Source organism: Rhinatrema bivittatum, chromosome 4, assembly GCF_901001135.1.
Source record: "Rhinatrema bivittatum chromosome 4, aRhiBiv1.1, whole genome shotgun sequence".
Classification (NCBI taxonomy): domain Eukaryota; kingdom Metazoa; phylum Chordata; class Amphibia; order Gymnophiona; family Rhinatrematidae; genus Rhinatrema; species Rhinatrema bivittatum.
The window spans coordinates 215,201,982-215,221,760 of NC_042618.1; the positions used below are offsets into that span (position 1 = coordinate 215,201,982).

The 19,779-nt window shown below is 43.3% G+C and overlaps 1 protein-coding gene across 1 annotated transcript in view; it reads right to left on the bottom strand.

Moving 5' to 3' along the window:
* STAB2 (stabilin 2) overlaps positions 1-19,779 on the bottom strand; it is a 473,152-nt gene that overhangs the window by 108,609 nt on the left and 344,764 nt on the right. Inside the window, 5 exon segments of the mRNA XM_029599680.1 lie at positions 2,287-2,413; positions 3,287-3,343; positions 4,107-4,253; positions 17,139-17,228; positions 18,441-18,617. Of these exon segments, the coding sequence (XP_029455540.1) occupies positions 2,287-2,413; positions 3,287-3,343; positions 4,107-4,253; positions 17,139-17,228; positions 18,441-18,617 (598 nt within the window).

Consider the following 19,779-nt stretch of genomic DNA (forward strand, 5'->3'; position numbering starts at 1 on the left):
GACAGCAACAACATCCAAGTCCGCCTCCACCATTAGGGCTTGCAACCTAGGATTTTATTGTGCAAACTATGAGCATTTGTGCTCATAGCTTTCCAGCTTTTCTCGTTCAGGTTACTGCTATTCCTGGACTCCTTTTGTGACTTTGGTCATCCATCACAATGAGCTTTTTCCTTTGGTTGCTGATCTGGAATTTATGTATGCATTGGGTTTCTTCTCTCTTTTCAGATAACACTTCAATCTTTTTCTCAAGAACGTCTTCAGTATTTAATACAGAGAAGGCTTTTTGTACTTGTTGCACTTGATACAGTGTGTGTCTCCGCATCACAGGTCTAATTCTACCAGAGCCCACTGTAATCCTGTTGTTTTTTGAGTTCCTTAATGCCCTGTGTAAGTGGGGGTGGTAGACTTGTGGGCTGCACAGCTTTCAAGAATGGGTGTCTGTGGGTCACAGGTCTTATCCTACCTGAGCCCACTGTATATCTCTTTTTTCTTGACTTTCGGTTTTTCTGTGGTAATGGGGAATTAATTCCTGAATAATGTAAAGTGGGTGAGACTTTCTTTATTGAAGCTAATTCAGCTTTAACTTCAGCCAGCTCCTTTTTCAAGGAAGAAAGTTCTGCACAAATGGGGCAAGCCCTAAGTTTCCAGATGATTTCCCTCAGAATAAAGGCTCCACAATAGCTACATTGGATAGTCCTCATTTTGGTAATTTATTTGATGGTTAACACCTAAGGAAATACCAATTTACTAATTTATCTTGTTGCCAATTATGAATTTAGGCAGACTATATCAGAAAAACAAACCTAGGGGTGGGTGAGCAGAGGGGTAGGGTTGGAGGGAGTTAAACAGTTAAACCTTGGTCAAGCTGGGTAGAGCAGGACACTTTCTGGAACTTTACTTGTCCTTAGCTATTAAATGATCCCACAGCACTTTATGCCCCAATATTAGTATCTAAACAGAGATTATTAGTGACAGCTAAATACAAAAGAGAGGGATACTAATTAAATGTTAGAATGGTTGTTTTTTTTTGTGTGTTTTTTTCTCTTGAATCTTAAAGCAAACCAATAGCAAGAAACCAAACAAATTAATATACAATATCAATAACTAGAAGTGAAAGAGATAATGAAATGAAAGCACAGAGCAATATATTATACACAGAAGCCTTCTACAATATAATAAATTAATAAAGCAGTTGTATCTTATCTGCACTGGAAAACAGACTGGCTCCTGGCTGTGCACAATGAATCTGTATGACTCCTGCTGGTTCTCAGAGTTAGCTACCCCCAACTTCTGAGTTAGCCACGCCCAAGCTAGTTTTAGCAGGACACTTTCTGGAGCTTTACTTGTCCTTAGCTATTAAATGATCCCACAGCACTTTATGCCCCAATATTAGTATCTAAGCAGAGATTATTAGTGACAGCTAAATACAATGCGTTATGGTGCTTTTGCATGCGTTAAAGGTGCTTAGCGCATGCGAAAACGCCATATAGCACTTTGAATTCTGCATAAAACATTAAACATTTTTCATCTTTGAGTAATAAATTTTATCCCAATTGCATTTTAAATTAATTGATTATATTGTGCTGTTTTGAAAAATAAAGTATGCAGAATTGAATTTTAAAATATTGTATGCAGAATTTTCAAACTTTTGGCACACAATTCTCCCAGGAATACTATATTTATTATATATATAAATTTCATTTATCAGTTTTAGTTATATATGCTTCAGCATATATAAACAGACACATTTGAGAGAAAATAAGAAGTTTCCTAAGAATATATAAAAAGAAAGATTGCATTGTGTTTTCAGTCAAGAAAAAAATGACATTTCCAAGTTGAATACTTTATTGTAAGTCTATACTTGTTAAATTTTTTTTACGTGTATGGTACAATTTTTTTTAACTTATATGTAGCTTAAATCTTGTTTTAAACACAAAGTGAAAGATTTTCAGTAAAAGACACCTTCTCTTGGCATACGCAGTGATGTAAAATTTTAAGCACAATTATGCAAATTTGCCACATAATTGGTGCAGAATTAGGTAGTCCTTGCAGCAGAATCTATACATCATCTGGTGTAGGAAGTCAGGGGCCTTGAAACATGCATAGATTGCCATTCATGTTTCATAGCACCGCATTTGATGCAGGACAGTAAATTTTCAAGTTATGATAGCATTCAACCATCACGACACTGTGGGTTTTATGGGGGGGGGGTTTTTGGGTGTTTTTTTTTTTTTTTTTTTTTACAGGAAATGAACACACTTTGGAGTTAACAGTAGATTCCCTTACCTTGACAGTCCCGTCCATAGTAACCATTACAGCAATTTGACATCCAGAGGACCATTGAGCATTCCTGGCGACAACCGATTTCTTTCCTCGAATTAAATCTATTATATGTACATGCTTGACTCACTCCCTGTATATTTCAGATTTAAAAACAATAGGTGACTCCATCATTCATGTACCACAGTATTTCCTCTTAACAAATCTTCCTCTTGCTGTGCAGAGAAAAATACATTTTTCCTACTTTGTTTCTCTAGGTGCAAAGTAAGCAGAGGGACCTGTATGTATCTCATTATGACAAGAGATGACAATTGGCTGGGGTGGGGTGAGGGAGGGAGGTCTTAAAAGATAGGTGATTGCATCAGGCACAGTGTGAGGGACATAGTTTTGAAAGTTAGTCTTAATAAGGGTTGCCTTTCTGATGCTGCACTAAGATATTTTGTATTGCATTACAGGAAAACTGGAGGTCATCAGCACCAGCTGTTTTAAATGTGTACGTATCTTAACCAAGGAGGGCAGATCTTTGCAATGGTACTTTTCCATGAGCAGAAGTAATTGTGGTCAGGTAAGAAAGAAGTTTAAGGTAGCCTCTCTCTTCATGCAACTATAACTAGGCATTTTGGTGCTCGGGACAAGCGCAGAGACGGTTCTATCATTACACGGATGAGGCAGCTGCCTCAGGCAGCAAAATGTTGGGGCAGCAGCAAATACCCCCAAACATCCCTGCAGTAGCTGCCACAACTTGCATCCTGATTTTTAGCTTGGAACCCCCAGAAGATCAAATAAAGTTACAAGTTAGAACTGTTCTCTTCTGTGTGAGCTGCTGTTAGGACCACAGAAACTTAGCATCAGGATTCTTTATTTTATGTGTCCCAAGCAAGGTTTACATGTTGCTGGCCCATGCTTGCAGTTCCTATCATTCCCCCCCCCCCCCTCCATGTGTAGCTTTGTGCTTAGGGTGGCTGCTCCTCTCATTCACCCCTAGTTATCAATCCACTATGCTTACCTTTGATTTGCTGCCTGCAGGGCAGCTCGGAGTTCGGCTACAAGGGCCACATTCACCCTGTTATAAAACATTAAACATTAGAACAGCCATATTTGACAAAATTGTTTTAGACAGTTGTGTAGGCAAAGTGAAGTGCAAGTGATGCATTTTTATTCCTGCAGTTTAACAGGATGTATGCCTTTTCCTTTTCTTTTTTTAAAACAGGACCATTTCAGAAAACTCACCCTGGCAGTTCTTCGCTGTTGCTAGAGTAAGGATTGTGTCAATCAAGGCAAATTTGCAATTTTTATGACTAGCAGGACTGAATGTAAGATTTGGGCACCCATAGGCAGGACCAGAACATGGGGGCAAGAGGGTCCTCCGTGGACATCAAGAAGGAAGCAGAATGCGGTGTCAGTCTTTTGAAGCAATGCTGAGACTTGGCCCTAAGCCAAACAGGAGCAGGCCACTCCAGCTCAGGTATTTGGTGACTTCAAAATTTAGCAACTCTAGGCCAGGGCTTCCCAAACCTGTCCTGGGGACCCCATAGCCAGTTGAATTTTTAGGATATCCACGATGAATATGCATGACATAAATCTGCATATACTGAGTCTCCATGATATGCAAACTTATCTCATGCGTATTGATTGTGGATATCCTGAAAACCCAACTGACTGTGGATTGCTAAGGATAGGTTTGGGAAGCCCTGCTCTAGGCAGCTGCCTCTGCCTAAATCCAAGCCTGATGGCTAAGAGATGCCACTACATTAAAGTGAAATCTGAAATCTATGAGTAGAAAGCAGGTAATTTAATTGAGAAGCAAATATTTGTGAAGGACTAACCGGAAGACTGATGGTAACGAAATTGTCGCATCGGCCACCATTGCTGGGAGGAGTTAACAAGCAGTCAATGCCATATGCAAGGCCACCCTCAAATTCCAACTGGCGCTGCACTATTTTACATTGTCCACCGTTCACAAACAGATCTCCCTGTGAAAGAGGACAAAAACTGGTGACATAATCACTAAAGGCAAATAAGCACATATCTCTACTGCAATGTATCACTAGGTTCCTAATCTTGGGGTTAGAATACCAGAACCAAGCCAAGCCCTGAAAGATAGAAGGGGTATCTATGCTTTAAAGCAGAGGTTTTCAAATGGATGCCATAGCGTACTAATGTGTCACAGGTAAACTTCAGGTATACCACAAAATATGTGCAGCCTGGCAGAGAAAACATGCGGGCAGGCCATAGCTGCCATCAGTGGCAGGAACCTCTTCTCCTCTCTGCTCTTTCAACACAATATCCTCCCATTGGCAGAAGGAGTAGCACATCTTACCTGCTGCTTCAGAAAGCATTTGATAAAGTCCCCAATGAGAGAAAATTAAAAAGTAATGGCATAGAAGATAGTGTCTTGTTGTGGATTGTGAACTGGTTAAAAGACAGGGAGCAGAGTGTAGGACTAACTTGTCAGTTTTCCAAATGGAGAAAGGACATTGGTAGAGTACCACAGGGATTGGTACTGGGACCTATACTATTTAACATATTCATAAATGATCCGGAAAAGGGGACAAAGAGTGTGGTTATCAGATTTTGCAGATGACACAAAATGATTCATAATTGTTAAAACAGCAGTGGATTGAAACTGGTATGGGGGGAGAAGTCAAGATGGTCACATGAGTTTACACAATTCTTGCTGCTTCATGGTTTCCTTTGCATCTCCTAGTTATGTCTTCTAAGAGGAAAGAAATATGATTGTCAACTTGTGGGTTGACACCGCGAGCTGGCTCACCCCTCACTGCCAGGGTGGGGAATGCCGCCACTCCAAGTGGTCAGGGAGATAATGCCAAACCACCATGCGGTAGGATGCCGCCAAGGGACTCTTTGTGGCCAGATGCCACCTCTCCAACTCTTCTCCAGCATGCTTCTAAGCATGTGTGCGTAAGACTCAAGCCCTTCTTAAAGGGCCCATGGTGAGAAATCTCTATTGACGCCTACAAATGATGTCAGGCCCTTTGCCCTATAAAGGACCTTCCTTGGCACTCACACTTCGCCTCAGCAACAGGTCGACTACCTCCAGGTAGTGTGAGCTGCTGCTTCAGTGCCTTGCCTTCCTTGCCTTCAGCCTCGTCCAAGCCTTACCTTGCCTTCTTCATCTTCAGCCTTTTCCAGTCCTGCTTTGCTTTCCTCATCTTCAGCCTCGTTCAAGCCTTGCCTTGCCTTCCTCATCTTCAGCCTCATCCAGCCTTCCCTTGACTTCCTCGTCTTCAGTGTTGTCCAGACTTGGTTGTCTTCCCTTGGACTGATCTTTGGTACCGACCATAGCCTATGACCTGACCATCCTTGTCTCCTGCCAGCCTCGACCATCGCCTGTGACCTGACCATCCTTGCTACTGCCAGCCTTGACCATAGCTTGTGAACTGACCATCCTCGTCTGTTACTAGCCCTGACCAAGGCTTGACCTCAGAACTTCTCTTCGATCTTCACCAGACACTATTACCTAAGACCTTCAAGCTCCTGGAACCCAAAGGCTCAACCCAAAGGGAAAGGGGCTGGTAAAGGCGAAGATCCAGCTGAGTCTCTGAAATGTGCTCTCTGCCAGTTGGTAGTGAGGACTACTAGGCCTTCCCAGTAGGTAGCATCAACCTCACTCCAATACAAGGGTCCACAACTCTAACAGAAAGGTCAATTGCGGGTCTTTCCTTCTGAGTCTCTCCTCTCCCTGAGGCAACGTACCATCTTGGAGTTTGTGTCTTCCAATCCAGATGATGAGTGGACTCTGAGTCCCATTGTTGAAGTGATTGGAGGAGAATTCTCTTTGACTGGGGAGATGGCATCGTTAAGCCCTCTTAATAGTCGAATGCTGCTGGCTGAGTGGGCCTTACATTGCTGGTGCTTCCGAAGCATGGAGTGATGATGTCATAGGTGTTGCCTCAGTCGATGGAGCGGTCAGCATTTCGTCTTCAATAGTGGTTGAAGCAGGCCGGAAAGCTGAAGTAAATGAACTAGGAACCTTGGAAAGAATGACTCTCCACATGCACCATCTGTAGTTGCATCAGCTGATCTGGATATCCAGACTTTTGGCTCCCCTGCTGTGGGTGAGTTCTGCAGCAAGGTGCTTCCTCTTCCATCTAAATGAGCTGTGGTAACCTTAGACTCATTGTGGGACCTCATTGCCAGCCTCTTTGTTTCTTTTTCAGAATGTTATAATAATGTTAGAGTGAATGCTTAGAATGAACTCTCTTGCTCAGGATCATAAAAAAATATTGCATGAACAAGCTGGCTGGATTCAATCACTTGAAAGAGCTATTCAAAAAGTGGAATCAGTAAATGTCATAATCATTCAAGAACAGGGTTTTCTTATATGGAGACTGGAAAATCATAGCAGATACTACGATTTACCAGTTTTCCAAAACTTTTAGGAGAACTCCCTCAATTGACTTTGAGAAAATATCTAGTGGAAAATTGCATCTTTCTCCAATGACAATACCTCTATTTAAAAAGGTGTTTTCCCTTCCTTTCAAGTCAAGTCCTGGACAACATGCTATCTCTCAAGTACCATCAAAGTGTCTAATTTGAATTTTTTATTGGAATCCACATCTCGTGAGATAGTTCAAAGGTCTACACTTTTAAAGGTAGATTTTCAAAGGCCCGCTCGCGCCTGGTTCCCAGTGTACACATATGGACGCGCCAATTTTATAAGATGCGCTCATTGCTACGCATGAAGGGGGGGAATATTTGTAAAAAACGTGGGGTGATGTGAGTAGGCCTACCCCAGTTCCATCCCAGTCCGCTTCAATTAAGGAGCAGACTGGGAGGGAACTTTACTATCCCCCTACCTAACCTTCCTTCCTTTTCTCCTCTCCTCCCCGACCCCTAAACCTACCCTAAGTACACTAGATTTTCTGTTTAAGAACTTACCCGCTCGGTGGAGCAGGAGCAAGTTCTGCGAACCGGCAGCTGGCAGGCAAGCGCTTCCCCGGGACAGCCCCCACCCCTCCCCCTCCCCCTCCAAGACCCTGCCCCCAGCCCTCCCCTTTTACAGAGCCCAGCACTTCTGTGTATATCAGGAGATACACACATGGACGAGCCGTTTCTAAAATGTGCTCGGCACGCGCATGGCCTGGCCACGCGCGTTATCTCCCGGTTTTTGCACGTGCCGGGCTTTTAAAATTGGGCCGTAAGTTTCCTTCTTTAATGAGCATGATTTGAATTATATTATGAAAAGTTATTTCAAAAATATAAATGGGGATTTTCTGGATCAGTTGGTCAGGATTTATCCTGATTTTGCTAGGGCCTCGCAAGAAAGGAGGAAAGAATTCCTGGCTTCTTATTAAGATACTCCTGCAAATGTGTAGTCAAATGTGTAGTCAAACTTAGAACTCAATGTTATATTTTTTTCACTCCAGAGCAGTTAAGAAGTTTTTGGGATAGGAGAAAGTTGGATGTTTCATCTGTGTCTTTTTTTGAAATTTCATTGGGTTTTCATGTTATGATCTTTTCCTTTCTTTTTCTATGATTAATTTCGCCTTCTTTCTCTCCTTCCCCTGTATGGTTGAAAGGACTAAATAATAAGAGAAGATTTCTTGTATAATTTTTGAATTGTGATTATGTTTTTATGTCTCTTTGATGTTTCTGTGCAAAGTTATTCTTTGTATTATTATTGATAAATAAAAAGTTAAAAAATAACAGCAGTTGATTGTGAGGAACTGCAAAAGGACCTTATGAGAGTAGGAGATTGGGCAACTAAATGGCAGATGAAATTTCATGTGGAAAAGTGCAAAGTAATGCACATAGGGAAAAAGAACCCCAACTACAAGCACGTAATGTTGGGTTCTGTATTAGGAGTCATCACCCAGAAAAGTCGTCTTTGGGAACTAAAGCTGAAATCCTCAGCTCAGTGTGTGGCAGTGGTCAAAAAGGCAAATAGAAGGTTGGAAATGATTGAAAAGGAATGGAGAATAAAAATGAAATAAAACTTCAATAAAATTGCAATAATGTAAAGAGAAAAAGCAAACAAAATCTAAACTACGCATATTTTTAAAATCATTTTTTTATCAATCGTCATAGCTTGACAAAGATTGAACTTTGCAACAGAGATACATGGATTCTAATACAATACATTGTTCAGTTTGAAGAATAAGAATAAGAATAAGAAAATTAAGAAATAAAGACATCCATTTCCAAGCATATTAATAAGGAAGGGGGGGCTGAAATACCAAAGAGGTAATAAGAACTCTATTAAAGAAATTGGCTTAACATGCTCCACTAACAGCAATTAATCTATTCTATACCCACATTGACACTGGAGAAGATGTTAAGGGCATTCTGGAGTCCAAAATCACTTTTAGTTGGTTCAGTTAGAAAAAAAATGAAAAAAACTAAGCATAATTTTCAAAAGAAAATGCAAATGTAGCAATTTTCAAAAGCCCATTTACCTCTGCTAAGTGCACTTAACGCAAGTAAAACCTATTGACAATTCAATAGGATGTATTGTAACGATTTTCTAACTGACCTACATTACCAATATAAGGTTCTCCCATTTGGACTATCGTCTGCACCACGAGTCTTTGTGAAATGCCTAGCAGTGGCTGCCGCTTACCAATGTCACCAGGAAATTCACATATTCCCTTACCAAGATGATTGGCTGTTGATAGCTCAAATTTGAAGAATGCCCTTCAAATACACAACCAGACAACAATTGGCCTCTTTCAATCATTGGGGTTTCTTATCAGCTAAGAGAAGTCTGTCCTGGAACCCACCCATCACATTCAATTTATTGGGACAATAATAATAGATACAATACAGGCAAAAGCATTCATCCCTCTGGACAGAATCACTATTCTCTGCAAAGAGGCCAATTTCATATTGGCTTCACCTCAGACTATGGCCCACTATGTGTTAATGCTGTTCAGTCATCTGGCAGCAGCTATTCATGTAGTCCCCTTAATGCACTTAAACAATGCATCATCTGCAGTGGTGACTGAAGATGCAATGGAACCAATCCCTATAGCCCCTGCTCACCAGAATAAATGTGACTGCTGAGATGGCAGGAAAATCCATTGGTGGTTACAACCACAGCTGTTCCACAGCAGTGCACCCCTCCAACTGACCCCCCATTAGCTGGTGCTATTTACATATGTCTCCACTACCGGTGGTAGGCTCACACTGGTCAGTACAAAGTGCAGGGACTATGGTCCACTCAAGAGTCATTTACAAATCAATTTGCTGGAACTCAGAACAATTTGACATGTACTAAAGGCTTTCTGTTACATTCTACAAGGAAAATGCATAACGATCCAAAGGTGAGGGGGAGTGGAAGAAAAGTTCCCTCCAAGGCCGCTCTGATTTCGGAGTGGCCTTGGAAGGAACGGGGAAAGTCATCGGGGCTCCCCTAGGGCTCAGCACGCACATGTTACAAAATTGGGTGTACATTTGTGCACGAGCGCTGCTTTCAAAATCTGCCCCATTGGATCCATTCACATGTGAACATCAGCAACTGGGTGGACCCGGCAACTGGATGGACCCGGACAGATATGGGTTGGCAACCATATCTGTCCGGGTCCATCTCAGCACCATTGCAGCTTATCCCACTCTGAAAATGGAGGGCCTGTCTTCCCTGCATCCTCTAGTATCTAAATTAATGAAGAGACTTACACGTCTCCATCTGCCAATAAAGAAACAACCAGTACCCTGGGATATTGACATGGTTCTCATTGCACTGATGAAGTCTTCCTTTGAACTATTGGAGTCTGTGTTCTTGAAGCTCTTGACTTGGAAAGTATTCTTCCTATTTGCAGTCAGCTCCACATGCAGAGTAAGCGAATTACAAGCCTTGGTTCTCAAACCCCCTTATCTACAATTCTTCCATGAAAGGTGGTTCTGTGAACATATCCTACTGAAAGTGTTCTCTGCGTTTCCCTTAAATCATGCACTCTCCCTACCTTCTACCAGAAGCCTCATGCACGTGAAGGTGAGAAGTTATTACATACACTAGATTGCAAAAGAGCGCTGGTCTACTACAAGCACCAAACGCAACCCTACAGACAGACAAATCAACTGTTCATCTCCTATGACCCAAACAGGCTGGCTGCACCTGTTATGAAACAGATGCTCTCCAACTAGATAACTAGTTGCATCCAGGACTGCTACACAAAGGCTGAAGTCGACTTTACAGATCCAGTTAGAGCCCATCATGTTCGAGCAACGGCTTCCTCTGTTGCTCATTTGAAAAAAGTACCTATCGAGGACATCTGTAAAGCAGTGACTTGGACATCTATCCACATTTTTACCTCACATCACTGTTTAGTAGGGATGTGAATCGTTTTTTGACGATTTAAAATATCGTCCGATATATTTTAAATCGTAAAAAAATCGTTAGGGCCACGATACAATACCAATTTCCCCGATTTATCGTTAAAAAATCGTAAATCGGGGGAAGGGGGAGGGCAGGAAAACCGGCACACTAAAACCCCCTAAAACCCACCCCCGACCTTTTAAATTAAATCCCCCACCCTCCCGAACCCCCCCCCCCAATGCTTTAAATTACCTGGGGATCCGGCGGTGGTCCAGAACGGCGGCGGTCCGGAACGGCCCCCTCAATAGAATCGTGTTGTCTTCAGCCGGCGCCATTTTTCAAAATGGCCGCCGCAATATGGCGGCGGCCATAGACAAAAACGATTCGACGCAGGAGGTCGTTCCGGACCCCCGCTGGACTTTTGGCAAGTCTTGTGGGGGTCAGGAGGCCCCCCCAAGCTGGCCAAAATTTTCCTGGGAGTCCAGCGGGGTTCTGGGAGCGATTTCTTGCCGCGAATCGTTTTCGTACGGAAAATGGCGCCGGCAGGAGATCGACTGCAGGAGGTCGTTCAGCGGGGGTTCCGGACCGCCGCTGAACGACCTCCTGCAGTCGATCTCCTGCCGGCGCCATTTTCCGTACGAAAACGATTCGCGGCAAGAAATCGCTCCCGGAACCCCGCTGGACTCCCAGGAAAATTTTGGCCAGCTTGGGGGGGCCTCCTGACCCCCACAAGACTTGCCAAAAGTCCAGCGGGGGTCCGGAACGACCTCCTGCGTCGAATCGTTTTTGTCTATGGCCGCCGCCATTTTGCGGTGGCCATTTTGAAAAATGGCGCCGGCTGAAGACAACACGATTCTATTGAGGGGGCCGTTCCGGACCGCCGCCGTTCTGGACCACCGCCGGATCCCCAGGTAATTTAAAGCATTTGGGGGGGTTCGGGAGGGTGGGGGATTTAATTTAAAGGGTCAGGGTGGGTTTTAGGGGGGTTTAGTGTGCCGGCTCACGATTTTAACGATTTTTCACGATAGTTTACACACCCAAACGGCAACAATACGATTCCCTCCCCCTCCCAGCCGAAATCGATCGTTAAGACGATCGAGGACACGATTCACATCTCTACTGTTTAGATGCCCTGGCTTCCATGGACAGTGCACTGGGGCGAGCAGACTTGTGTCGCGCGGGTTCTATTTAGTCTGCTCTCCGGGTTGCTATTCTGACACACTTGTGCTGCAGCCCTCAGCTTGGGACTTCCTACAGATCATGGCTAATTCTACCCTGCTTTTTTCAAGTTTGCTTACCATAAATGATGTTTTCTGTAGATAGCAGAATGAATGAGTCATGAGATACCCACCCTCCTCCCTGGATAGCAGCCTCCTCCTATGCTACTAGCTTTGGGAACAGACTGAGGAGCCCCAGTGGCAACGTCCGTGCAGGAACTCTCTACTAGCTTGGAAAGACAGTTCCATTCAGTGCCACCTGATGACATCACCCCATAGATCTTGACAAATTCATCCTAGCTATAGATAACACCATTTACAATAAGCAAACTTGTTTTTACAGTAGTCTATACAGCTGGTCTTTATTGCATGTATCACAGTGGCAAGATTGTAATTATAGAAATAGTTGCAAATTTGTTAAATCTAGTGCAGATGCAAAAAGGAGGTCCTTACCACCTTTGAGATGTGGGTTTCCATAGCAAGATTGTGGTCAAGTTGAACTCCCAAACCACACTGAATCCTTTTGGTTGGAGGGGAGTTCCTGATAGGGAGGACAGGGAAAGTAAGAGGTGACTGTGATAGCTTAGCCAGAGGAGTTCAGAATTGGAGGGGGTGAGTTTCAGTTTATGGTTGTCGAACTATTGGGCTACTGTTGTGAAACTGGTTAAAATTAGTGATGGAAGAAGTTAAGTTTGATCCTATCTTGATGATTTGTTTGTCCATGATACAGGAAAGATTGAAACCATTTGAGGGCTGTGATTTCAATGCTGTAATAGGGGTTGGTGATCAATGATGTCAAAGGCAGCAGAGAAATCTAACAGGACTAGGAGGACTCGCCACCTTAGTCAGCATTCATGTGAATATTGTTCATTTATTTATTTTTTGATTTATACTCTGCTTTTTGGCACTTCAAAGCGGGTTTTGTTCAGGAACTGTAGTATTTTCCCATCCCCAGAGGGCTTACAATCTATGGATCTGATTTTAAAAAGCATTTACTCAATTAAACTGGGTTTTACTTGAGTAAATGCACTTTACTCAGATAAGTGGGCTTTTGAAAATTCCCGCAATATACATTGAGGTGTCCATAGGATTAGCTCACATAAGTGCAATAGCTTTTGAACATTGCTTCCATAGTATGTTACATTCATGGGCGTAAATCCTTTGAAAATTACTTCCTAACAGGTCAATCCAGTAAAGTGCGGCCGCGTTTACCCCGCTCCTAACCCGCTTTCTACTCACTTTCTGGCCGCGTTAGCCCTTCCTGCGATCCACAATCCCCTTTAACCTACTCTTACCACGTCCTTAAATCCCTGGGTAACCCCTTCCGCACGCGGCATGTATATTACATGTAAACGATCGAATTAGCTATTTCCTACCATCCAGTAACGCGCGCCCCGACTATCGCTTTTTTACCCTGCCGTTTTGCCGCGCGTTTAACCTGCTAACTTACCGCCTACCCTTACCCCGCGTTAGAGGCAGGGGTAAGGGTAGGAGGCAAACTTTCCCCCAGCCCCCGCTCACCTGCTCTGGCCGCGTCCATGGGTGCTGGTCTCCGGGGCAGCCCCAGTCCTCTCCCCTCCTCCCGAAGCAACAAAAGCGAAAAAAAGCGAAAAAGCGAAAAAAAAAATATAAGCGAAAAAAAAAGTTGCAAGAGAGAGAGGGGAGAGAGGATGGGCAATCCTACGCTCGGGATTGCCCGTCCTCTCTCCCCTCCTCCCGAAGCAAGGCGTGAAAAGCAGCCTTGCTTCGGGAGGAGGGGAGAGAGGACTGGCAGTGTAAAGCAACGAAGCAACTTACTTTTTTTGCAGCCCCCCTCCGGAGACGGACATCGGCGAAGACGACCGCGGCTCACCTGCCTCCAGCTGCCCACGAAGATGGACGCCTGCACGGGCAAAAGCGGCCCCTGTGCGTGCAGTTGGGCCGCTCAAGGCGTGACGTCACGACGTTTGGCGTCACGGCATGTGACGTCACGTCTTGAGCGGCCCAATTGCACGCACAGGGGAAGCTTTCGTCCATGCGATGCGTCTATCTTCGCGGGCAGCTGGAGGCAGGGGAGGGGAGCCACGGTCGTCCTCGCCGATGTCCGTCTCCGGAGGGAGGCTGCAAAAAAAGTAAGTTGCTTCGTCGCTTTACACTGCCAGTCCCCTCTCCCCTCCTCCGGAGCAAGGCTGCTTTTCGCGCCTTGCTTCGGGAGGAGGGGAGAGGGGACTGGCAATCCCGAGCGTAGGATTGCCCGTCTTCTCTCCCCTCTCTGTTGCTACTTTTTTTTTTTTCGCTTTTTCGCTTTTTTTTTTTTCGCTTTTTTCCGCTTTCGTTGCTTGCTTCGGGAGGAGGGGAGAGAGGGCTGACAATCCCGAGCGTCAGAGAACTGTCCACTTCCTGGTACCTGTCATTTCAAATGTCATTTGAAATGACATTTGAAATGACAGATACCAGCGTGTCCGTGAAGCGTTAGGCCCGCGCACCCAGGTTACTGTATAGGCGCTGTATAGCGCTCTATGCAGTAAAATGGGTTGCGCGGGCCTAACGCTTCTCGCATGCTTCTTAGACGCAGCTTGCATTTGCAAGCTATTTACATACAGGATCGAGTGGTAGGTGAGCTGGACTGTGCGTGCGGCAGCCGCGGGTGCGCCGGGCACTAACGCAGCTCTTCCTACCACTCGTTACTGGATTGACCTGTAAGTTTGTGGTTATGGCAGATAGGATGGATTCTGTTCTGTGGCTTTTACTGAATGTAGATTGGTAAGATTGAAGGATGTTGTCCTCTGCAAGAAAGTCTAGGTAATGACAGTAGACCATTTTTTCCACTATTTTGGATAGAAAGGGCAGGCTGCACTAAAATTGTTGACTATTTTTTAGTCAGAAACAGGTTTTTGCAAGAAATATTTAATTATGGCCTTTTTAGTGGGAGAGGCAGGGGCCCTTGGGTTGGTATGTTTTTTGTTTTTAGTCGCAGATGCATTTGGGAGGGATTGGATCGCAGAATCACTGATCCTTTGAAGAATTTTTTCTATTCTTTGGTGGGGACTGTTCTGAATTGTCAGAAGGCAGTTGGATTGATTTGGCTGGGGTTGAGGGGTGTATGAGGTAAATACATTATTTTAGATCAGAGTGAGCACAGGGGAGGGAGAAGTGATGAAGGAAGACAGTGTAGTTTGAATTTTTTCGATGAAGGATTTAGTAAAGTCTTCAGCTGAAGGGTCATCAGAAGTGGTAGTGGTATTTGGGTTTGGGCCTGAAGAATTTCCATACTAGATCAAAAAGTTTCTCTGGGTGATATTTTGTCAGTTCAAGTTGATTGGAGATGTAGTCTGTATTTTGCTTGTTGAATGTCTGCTTTATATTTTTTGAGTGATCCTTGCAGAGGTGTAGGTTGGTCTTGGTTCTTTGTTTCCTCTATTGCCATTCAAGTTGACAGGATTGTTGTTTCAATAGAAGAACATTAAACATAAAACAAAAGCCCCTATAGTGTATCCCACTATAATGAAATCCCACAATTAGGGATACACAAATCAGTGCCGAAAACTGATGTCCAATATTGCTTGTAATGGGTAATAACCATTTTGGGTTAAAACTCAATTAAAAGACAAGTACTGCTTTGCTCTGTTTAAAGCAACCAATAGCTCTTTTTTTTTAATTTTGTTTTCTAACGCAAATAAAATGCAAAACACTTTATTCTTAAAAAACTTTCAAGGAACTTGTCCTGGATAAATAGTCCTCCCAATGAGAATTTTCAAAATGCAGCAGCTCTATTATTATATATCACAGACTTAACTAGCTTGTCCACTTGTAGCTGTCGCCCTATTTCAAAACAATCAGAAGACATGCCCGCCTGACACTGGCAGTGTTTCGATGCTTTGTGTCTGCGTCAGGGGCCAGAGAATTAAAACAATTTCCCAACGTCTTCTCGCTGCAATCTCGCCATTGGACCTTTATGAACTAGGGGAGTTTTGGGGGTCTGGTAGGATTGGTTTTGAGGAGGAACAAGAGTCTTAATGGCTATGGTGAATTCATTGCTTCACTGTTATACTAAGAATTCTGCTGGTTGTGAATTGATGAGGGTTTCTGGTATGTTGAGGAATTCGATTAGGTTGCCAAACATGCCCAAGATGTTTCTGGTAGCTGGTTTGAGTGCAGGTTCTAGCTGAGCTTGATTTAAGAATGGAAGGGTAGCCAGTACTAGGTGGTAATCAGACCAGGTGACAGGGTTCAACTGTATTGAGCGAGAGTCTATATTTACGTTGGGAGAATGGCATATCAAGTCGAGAGTGTGACCATCCTTGTGGGTGGGAAATTTGACTAGTTGTGTGAGTCAGAGATCTTCCATGTTGTGTTAAAAGCTGATGGTGTTCCCTTTGAGTGGTGACTCAGCATGATAGTTGACGTTTCCTAGGACCAGGAATTTGTGGGTAATGGTAGCAAGATCACATATGAATTTGGAGAGTTTGAAGAAAGGATTCAGGAAAGGTTTGAGGTAAGAAGTAATTACACATCCCACAGATGAACTGTAATCATGAGAGATCTGAAAACAAAACCAAACAATGCCAAGTGCAACAGATTAGAACTAGAATTACACTTGTGTTGGCCCCTGTGTCTCAAGATGCAGGACCCTGTGCTACAGTGCAGTGGATCTGGATTCAGAACCCCCATCCATTAGGACAAGAGCGAAGATGATCGCTGCTGGTATGGTAGGCCCCTGCTGGCCAAGGAGTTGCACTAAGGTGCCATGCGCCTCAAAGGAAGAGGCTCTCTACTTTCAAGCCAGTAAAGTTCCCCTGAGCCTCCAGTGCATGGCATCTGGAGACACAGGGGGAACCATACTTAGCCACTGTGCAGCACTGCTAGTTAGCTGGATAAACTTATTCAGCTAACTAATGCTGTATATTCAGCGGTGCAGCCGTGCTGCTGAATATACCCAGATATCCTAGGTTAGCCAGATAAGTTCCTCCGGCTAACTTTAGGACAGGTGTTTGGGCCAACCAGAGTTGGCTAGATAAGTATTAATCCGGTTAACTCTGAAAAGAGGAGAGGATGTTAGTCTTGAAGGTTAATCAATTTCTTCTGAAAAATTCAATGCATACCAGGAAATGTGGTTGCCTTAAGCAATGTCCCTCCCCACACTACAGACTTTTAAATTTTCTCTCGATGGTAGAGCAGGAGGAGATATTGTTGCTTAAAAGTAATACCAGACCATAAGCTCCTAGCACTATGCCCCCTATCTTGGCAGGTAAAATACATATAGCAAATCAAAAGGAAGGATGTAACCATTACAAATGTATGAACTGTATGGACATTTGTAATGGTTACATCCTTGCTTTTGATTTGCTGACTTCTCCAGTTTTTGCTTTAGGTAAAATACGTACAACATTATTGTCGTCACCACACTTTACACTAAGATCTGATCCTTGGAGTGTCTTCACTGAATCTTTACTGGGGAAATCCAAGGCCATAATCTGTAAAAATAAAAAAGCATTAAAAAACACAGGGATCTGTTATTTTTTTCCTTTCTAAACCAAAATTAATTCTGAGGGTAGGTTAAAGAAGTGTGTTTTGTATGTATAGTTTTTTTTTTTCTCATTCTGTTTTCACCCAGCAAAATTGTAATGTAGTTAAATATAAGTTAAACATAATCATTCATGCTTCTTTTTTAACTCGTGGTGTATGTATCAAAGATTTTTGTATATTAGCAAGAAGGAACTCTCTCACACATTACTTAGTAAACTACAGTCGACTGGTTAGTGAAGATAGTGGACAACACTGCATGATGAAACCCACATTCTCAAAGGTTTTGCAGGCTGCCAGCTATTGCTGGCATCCAGGAGCACCAATTCATTTATGCATTGCATGAAAAACATTATTTATTTTTAACATTTCGATTACCTGTGCCTCAATGTATTTATCTCAGCTTTGTGTAATTGTGTGCAATTTTTCAGCTCAGCTAATCGTCATAGTTCTTTCTCCTTTCTGCACTTACTTTGGAAGTGAACAAACCAGTATGCATGTCCAGCCAGTTTCAAAGTAGTTTCATGGATAGCATTGTTTTAGAAAATTCGATGACTATGCAGTGACTTATGGTCTTGTTTGTTTAGGGACCTTGTTAGTCCCCCTACTAGAGATTAGTTAGGAAATATCATTATTGTGGGGAGAGACATAATGGTAACGTGGGTTTATAGCTCCCCCATGTGGAAGCTTGTGGTAGGCTCCTCTAGCACTTAATGCCTTGCCACCATTTTACTGTGTGGGTTCCCTTTTTGCTTTTATAGAGGCAGCATGACTTGGCTGTCCTCTTGTTTTCTAAACTGAGTTGGTGTGTCCATGGAGCTCTTTTGTTTTGATGAGAGTAAAGAGAGTATCAATGGAAACCACTAAAGCCCTCATGTGTTTCAGTGAGTAGTAACTTTAACAATTATCTGTGCTGTGATCATCTATGCTGTATGCAAAGGCTTTAATTTGAAAAACAACCATAGTCATGCAAAGGGCCTTGAAAGAGATCTTTCCCCTCCCCCAGCAAAACCTGGAATTATATCTTTTTGCATAATATCAGTGTTCCATCAAAAAAATAGAAATTTGAGATATGGTCTCTGGAACTAATATCCAGGTTCAACCATCACTGGGGTTACATTTGCTTATGAATTTTTTTTGGTTTTTTTTTAACAGCTGCTCACCTTGGCATCTCTGATGACATGGAACTTCAAATACTCCACAAGCTTTTCCTTGTTTTCTTTGTTAAACAGGAAATCTTGCTGTTTCTTTGGCAAGGCATTGATAGCTTTATCCGAAGGCAAGAACAAGGTGACCGGCTTATGAATGGGATCACTGATGACGCTTAACAAGTCTGTGTCCTAGGGTGCACATAAAAGGCACATACTCTAGAACGATGTCTTCCACAAGAAACAACTAATGCATAGGAGATCACCTGGATAAAAGCCCATTTTGGTTCCAACAGGTACTACATGTAATGAGAGAAGCTGAACTTCTTTAACATTTCTTTTTCATTTTCCCATTGTAGGTAAACAACAACTATTCCCAGAGGGCAGTCGCAATAAGACGCACGCTCGTATTGAGCGCCCATTTTCCTAACATGCATGCAAGCCACATCCCTGGGTGCCCGATGCAGTATTTAAATGAGGGGGCTGTGTAAAAAAGGATGCCCTAGGGGAGAATTGTGTGTCCCAAGCACTCACATGCATCACAACTGCAACAGGCGCTCAATATGATCATCTGTTTTTAATCCAATTTCTAATGGCTGATTTTGCTGAGGTTGCTGAAGACGCCCATAGCTAAGTGCCCCTTGATATGGGTATCTAAATTGTGTGTCCAGAAGAATTTTTTTTTTAAAATCAAGCCAATATACATTTATGTTTCAGCACTGAAAGCAGTACATTTAAGTCTCACAATAATACAAAGTAGGAGGAACCTCAGAGGACCATATTTTTAAATTTCTCATGAGCCCAGCAATTTTCTGCATCGGGTGGTAATAGCTAACAGCCTCATCTACATGGAATTTACATGTGATGGGCGCTATCGGCTATGCATTTGTTTGGGCACATGTTTTGGACACACTAATCTCCTTATTTAATCGGGTGCTAGTCTAGCACCTCCAAAACATGCATCCAACTGCATGTAAATCTGTACGCTAGGCTGGACACACTTTATTACATCGGCTCCAGAGTCTGTAGATCACATATACAACAAATTGGGCATGACCAGGGCAACTTTCTGGTTTTTGAGAACACCATTTACCCATGCATATATTTTTCCCCAGAATCATGTCATTTTTCTGTCTCTCAGGGACCTACTCAATAACGGCCCGATTTTAAATGGTGGGTGTGCATAAAAAACGGGAGTTACACGTGTGGCCGGGCCTTGCACGCGCTGCATGCTGCACACATTTTAAAAGGGGCCCAGTTGCACGCATTGGCCACTGTTGGAAACAGGATAGAACTTAGGTCTTTCTGATTGCCATTGTGGCTGGTCCCTCCCAGCTGCTACTAGCTGTCTCTA